The sequence below is a fragment of the Oncorhynchus keta genome, chromosome 14 (assembly GCF_023373465.1).
Source record: "Oncorhynchus keta strain PuntledgeMale-10-30-2019 chromosome 14, Oket_V2, whole genome shotgun sequence".
Lineage (NCBI taxonomy): Eukaryota > Metazoa > Chordata > Actinopteri > Salmoniformes > Salmonidae > Oncorhynchus > Oncorhynchus keta.
Window position 1 is genome coordinate 41,350,130 of NC_068434.1, and position 6,408 is coordinate 41,356,537.

The 6,408-nt window shown below is 39.3% G+C and overlaps 1 protein-coding gene across 1 annotated transcript; it reads right to left on the reverse strand.

Moving 5' to 3' along the window:
• Positions 1-1,666: 1,666 nt before the first annotated feature.
• tbx3b (T-box transcription factor 3b) lies at positions 1,667-6,073 on the reverse strand. The gene is made up of 7 exons (XM_035787467.2): positions 5,285-6,073; positions 4,904-5,171; positions 4,575-4,721; positions 3,977-4,053; positions 3,794-3,891; positions 3,060-3,664; positions 1,667-2,899 (listed from the first exon to the last, which is right to left on the reverse strand). The coding sequence occupies exons 1-7, from the start codon at positions 5,656-5,658 to the stop codon at positions 2,450-2,452; spliced, it is 2,019 nt and encodes a 672-aa protein (XP_035643360.1). The 5' UTR covers positions 5,659-6,073; the 3' UTR covers positions 1,667-2,449.
• Between the last annotated feature and the right edge of the window lie 335 nt (positions 6,074-6,408).

The following is a 6,408-nucleotide window of genomic DNA, read 5'->3' on the forward strand; positions in this document are numbered from 1 at the left end:
AGGGTAATGCGTATGGGTAATGAGTATGGCCCAGTACATCACTGGGGCCAAGCTTCCTGCCATCCAGGACCTCTATACCAGGCAGTGTCAGAAGAAGGCCTTAAAATTGCTCTGCTTCCGAACGGCAAGGGGTACTGGAGCGCCAAGTCTTGGTTCAAACGTCTTCTTAACAGTCTCTACCACAAGCCATAAGACTCCTGAACAGCAAATCAAATGGTTACCCAGACTATTTGCAGTGCCCCCCCCCCATCTGTGCATAGTCACTTTAACTCTACCTACATGTACATATTACCTCAATTACCTCGACTAACCTGTGCCCCCGCACATTGACTCTGTATCGGTGCCCCCTGTATATAGCCTCCCTACTGTTATTTTACTGCTGCTCTTTAACTATTTTTTTTTTTTTACTTCACTTGTTTTCTTAAAATTGCATTGTTGGTTAAGGGCTTGTAAGTAAGCATTTCACTGTAAACTCTACACCTGTTGAATTCGATGTTTCAGAATTGTCTCAATGAAGAGTTCGGCGTTCGACAAGCCATATCCACCGTTATGGTATGGATGAAGCCTGAGCTGAAATGTGAAGCCAACTGAAGATGGTTAGCTTTAGAAAACCCTGAGTAGATCTAGCTTGCTTTGTGGGATACCAAGCCGGTCTTCCAGGATGGTTAACAAAAACATGAAATGCCTGCAGCACTACTGGAGCAGGGTTGCCTAGCCCTGCTATATAGTATTGACCTCCAACCAGGTATTTCAAATCTTTTGAATATTAGCGATATGACAAAAATCAATGACGCATGAGTTGGGGGTTAGGGTAGATCAAATGTACACAAATCATCTATTTGTTATGTTAATTTGACACAAGCTGTATCCTTTTTAGCCACGCCCTTGTGGAGATATGAAAGGGTTTGATTGGTTTAAGCAATGTATGGGGAAACTTTCACTTATCAGAGGGCAGGTGAAGCTCGCACCTGCCAAATTATTTGTTATTTAGTAATACTGCACGTGCTGGTAGGCTATGTATCTCCATAAATCAACACACTAAATGCTCATAATAACTTTGCCATTCGTATTTTCGAAGATTTTATGACATTTTAATAAAACGTTTTCGAAATAAAAACTATGATGCTGAATGTATTTGATAAACAATATTTGTATTCAAGCATGATCGTTGAATATGAATACTGTGTCCTGTAGGCCCATCCCAGAACAACATCTAAGGGGCTAAAAAGGGAAGTATATATTTGTTAAGTATATAAGCTTATGCAATAAAGAACAATAACGTGTGTTTATAATATATGTTTTGTAATCATTTGTTCATATAGATCATCATATGAAACTTACGGGACCATTTACATTTATATATATATATATATATTTGCAAAGTAGTAGTTATAAGCGCTATGATAGTAAACGATTACCGTAATCGTAGGTTAGCCTAATAATGTATTTTATATACTTTTAGGCTGCAAATGTTAAAAACGCACACAGTAGGGAGGTAGGAAATTAATTTAGAACTTTTTCCGTTTTAAATCAACTGAAACTTTTCAAACATAAAATGCACAGACATGAGCATCCATTCAAGAACCTCCTCAATCATTAAAACAGTATACTTTTATTTCGTTTAACATTATTTTGTTGCGTTGATATCACGCATTCAAGAGCAGTTTTCAAATGAACAAACATGTTATAACAAAGAGCTTTGTAGGCATATAATGGGTTGTAATAAATGATAGGCAAAAAATATTGTGACAATTTATGTTGATCTACAACGCATGCACATAATTACAGCAAATAAAAATAGTTACATTTTTATTTTATTTGATCCTTTATTTATCTAGTCAAGTCAGTTAATAAGAACAAATTCGTATTTACAATGACGCCTACCAAAAGGCGCTGGGATTAAAGATAAAATAAAGTTTTTTTTTAAAGAGGACAAAACACACACCACGACATGAAATGGTTATGTTGTCTTACTGAAACTGCGAATGATATTGATTAACTGACCGAATCAACGCCATTGACTTTTCAATGTTTAACAAACAAGTCATCAAAAACATTCCTCCATAGATTGGTTATTTAAAACGAATTTTCAAAACGTCCTTATTAACTATTTTGTCAAGATCCCGAAATAAAAGTTATTTGAACTACACACGTGCTTTGGTTGTAAAATACAGTGGTTTATAGCGGTTCGTTGCATGGCTAAGTGATATATAAAAACATTGGGGATTTATTGCAAATAAACGTCAGTGCCATTAGTGAACAAATTACAGTATCATCAACACACAAGCGCAACCATAATTCACAGACGCAAACAATGTTATCTATTATGCATACATTCCGCATTAGAAATGTTAAAATGCCGTTTGGTATGATAGCAAACATCTCAATCTTCATTCATCAGGCTATGAAAAAAAAATCTAAATTGTAATCAGTTTGTTAGATTTATGACCTAGGAATATGAGTCTCTGTCTTGATAGGAGTCAATACCTCTGACCAACTGTTGTATACATTGAAGCTGATCCATGCAATCCTTGCTGGATACACGTTTTGCCGCTGACGCACCAGAACTCTGTAGCGAGGAAACGCTGTTTACCTCTGACATAGGCATACAGTGCAATGGAGCAGCAATCGGACGATTTGCAATAGTGTGACAATTCACGTCTCTATCCGTCATAAGGCGAATAGATGTCGGGGGCGTCGAAAAGTTGTCTGGTAGGCCTACTCTATTGGAAATTAAGTATGGCCTGAACCGGGTAGGAGGACGCACTGAGCGGCGATGCACTGGGATTACTGAGCGGCGATGCACTGGGGTTGATGCTGTGGTGGAGAGAGCAGCCATTGCGTCCAAATGGGAGTAGGGATAGGGGAAAATAGCACCAAAAGGAGAAACCGTGAGGCCCTATATGGGAAACAAAGACAGAGCGGTTAGGGCTGCAAAGTTTGCTGTTATTTGCATTACTTTTTTTCATTACTTAAATTAGCCTAATTAATTTACAACGTCATAAGCGTAAAAGCCGCCTGTTGAGTAGTGTTGCTGAATTAATAGATGGTAGGCATACCTGCGATGCCATAGCATGCTGCTGAAAGTTCAAGGGTAATCCTGACGTTCCTGACACTCTTTGTACAGAAGATACTGGGATACCAGCCGTGCCCATGGAGCACACTCCGCCAGATGACACAGCCATCAGCATGTGCCCCATTGCTGTTGCTGCTACACCGGATAAAGTTTCTCCCTGCATGTTGACTTGGGCATTGTGTAGGAGACGGTGAGCGACACCCAAGGGGTTGAGAATATATCTTGTCCAATCCGGTGGATAAGAATAGCAGTGTGAAAGACTGCTGCGTCCTAGGCCTGTGATGTGAGCACTTTGGTCCGTTTCCACGGTTAAAGGCTGGACGTGTTCTGTTGCCCTCGGATCCTCTGCTCCAAAGCAACGTGTCATACCACCAGTTATGGAGTTTATATGGTCCTCTTTTGGATTCTCTGAGTCTGTTTCGGTCCTAAGTGAGTCCGTTGAAGCCCTGTCCGCTTTGTCGTGGAATGTAGTGACATTTGGCTCAGGTGTCAGTTCCTCTGTGGTGGTTGAGGTTTTTCGCAAGTCTTGTCCAACATTATTCCAAAGTTTGCTTTCTTGACCGCTTTCGTTGTCACTTTGGCAGCCCTCTAACATGATTGGTTAAATACAATGTTGTTTGTAAACTGAAAACAAGTTGAGGCTAAACATTTTACCATTACAATATATTATGGTACGAAAGGTACAAATGTATTCAATTCGTTATCATACAAACTCACCGATTGACGTTGCATTTCCTGCGCTTTTCAGTGGAGCCTCATCCAAAGAGTCACCAGAGGTTTCACTGAATTTTTGTATATTTATCCCCAATTGTTTCCTAATTAAAAAAAGGAACATTTTAGTAGGCCTATTGACAATTAAGAGTTTCTAGAAGTATTTACATTTCTCGTTTTTTGTCTCACTTTTTTTCTCTTCTACCATTGCCAGTGTCACGGAATCCTTTGGCGAAAGGATTGTTATCAATTTTCAGTTGTGTGATCTGAAAATAGAAATTACTGTTAAGGACTGTAATGTTTCTAAACATTAGACCAGTAATGACATTTGAACACTATTAATAATAGTCTCATAGGCTATAGGCTAGTGATAAACCAGGAGTTGGCCTATCCTTCAAACGATTCCAACATCATCTTTGTCCACAAGAAATGTGTAAAGGGTTTATAAGCAGTTAATACACGTTGTGTAAATATATTGCATATTACAACAAAATATTTGAAAACACAAACATCAACATTTCATTACTTGACAAATATTGAGCCTTGGGCATAATATGCTATAGTGTATAGCTCGGCCTATATGTCAGTAATGAATTTAGACCTGGATTGAAGTCTATATAACTGCAATAATTGTTCATCACCATCTATAAACTCTTTACAAACTCTTTATGCATAATAGGCATGTAATGTAGGCATGTAATACATGTATATATTTTCCAGAGTGTTATCAATACGAAAAATACATTGATATTCTGAAATTTGCTTTATGAAATTAATGAGTGCCTACCTTATCGTTTTGATATGCAGTTACAGCAATGAATTCTGTCTCAGAAAAGACATAGGTCCTGAACGTGCTATAAGGTAGTTTGAGGATATCATTGGCCCTCACAACGTGAAACCTGGGCTGGTATTTGTGCATTGAGTTAAGAATCGTCTGTAATTGGAGACAACATACATTTTAAATAATAAACTAGGCCTAGTCATCAACTCGAACTTTAGTTTAAGAAAAAAATGTCTTTCAGTTATATTTCAATATAACAATACATTAGATTAGTTAAACTGCACTGTAAATAGACTACATTATTAACACAAAACGCTAGTATTTTTGGAACTTACAAACCCATGCTTGTCCGAGATGTTGTTTGTCAATTTTAATTTGTGAAAATTGACCACTTTTGACATCCATTGCTCGCCAGAAGCGGGACTGTCTGGGTGTATGTACATCCTCTTTGGCATTTCAGGATCTGCCTTTCCTGACACCATCCAACGGGAGTTGTGAAACTTGTACCTGAAGTCGTCGGCCGCAACAATGTCCACGAGCAAAATATATTTTGCCCTTTGGTTCAAGCCAGTACATCTTGCTTTGAACGGTGGAAACATGCGCCTGGAGAAAAGGTTAAACACATCGATTCTAAATCACACACGTATAGAATATAGGCTGAAAAAAACGAATAACTTTATAGGCTATGGTTATTGATGATATTTTAGAACATTTACCTTCCTGATTTTGTTATGACCATTTCAGTGCCGGATTTGTGGAATTGTGTCCAAAGGTGCCTTGCCTCCAAGTGAACTTTTGGATCATCCTCCGTGGCTTCCGTCTCCAGCGTTTTAGGAGGACTGAGCTTGGCAGACTGGGTTGCATTATGCTGTTCCAGCGAGGCTTTGCGGAGGATCGTTTCAGCATTGACCGGATCCAGCATGCGATGCCTTTGCGCAACAGGCATGTGAAGAGACCCGTGGGAAGTTAACGCAATAGCAGGAAAAAACGGAGATTGTCGGGCCAGCATTGCGTCGAGGGTGAAATCCGAAGCAGTGTTTGGTAAAAACGGTTGGAATGCCATATTTCCTGGTACAAGTGGATCTCTCATTCAAAAGTGAATCCTCTTCATGTCAAGGTAGGACACCCGATGTCTTCAATAATTTCTTAAATGCACACGTTTTGATATTTGGAATAAGCTATATTCAGTCAAACTGTCACATTTTCTCAAGTGTATTTCAAGCTGGTATTTCGTTGCCATTTCATCGTAATTATAATGTAGCTTACCCTTTTCAGAAGACAAAAGTAGGCCTACCCATATGCCACCTATTTCAAATTTCGATTAGGCTAGTTTGTGTTAAATCCGAACAAATGTTACCGGTTGCATTCGATAAGTGCATCTCCATCTCATTCCAATGAATTGTCTTCTATTCTTAGCATTATATTAGGCTACTAGGAGAAAAACAAACCCAGAATAGGGGCAATAGCCTATCCCATCAAAGATGTAGCGTGCACTTAGCTCATGTTCTTCCTTCCCGAACTGTGCGAATACGTTACGAAGTCCGAGCCGGAGTTGATTGGCTCTTTGACACTTTGGACCTTGTATATTCCATTATGGGTGTGGTTTCACGGATCAGGTGGGTAGAGCGGTTCAGTAAGCAGTATTGTAACATGGGGTGTTGGGTTCATATGCAGTTCGGTCTCTGCCACTTCACGGGTGATCAAAATAAAACTTTGCAAGAAACGTCGAGCCATATAGTCACGAGTGTTCGTGAGCAATGAAGGATTAGTGCGCACCATTGCAACTAGGAGCTGTCCACGTGCGTCTGATGCTGAATTCCACTTCTCATCAATCATTTGG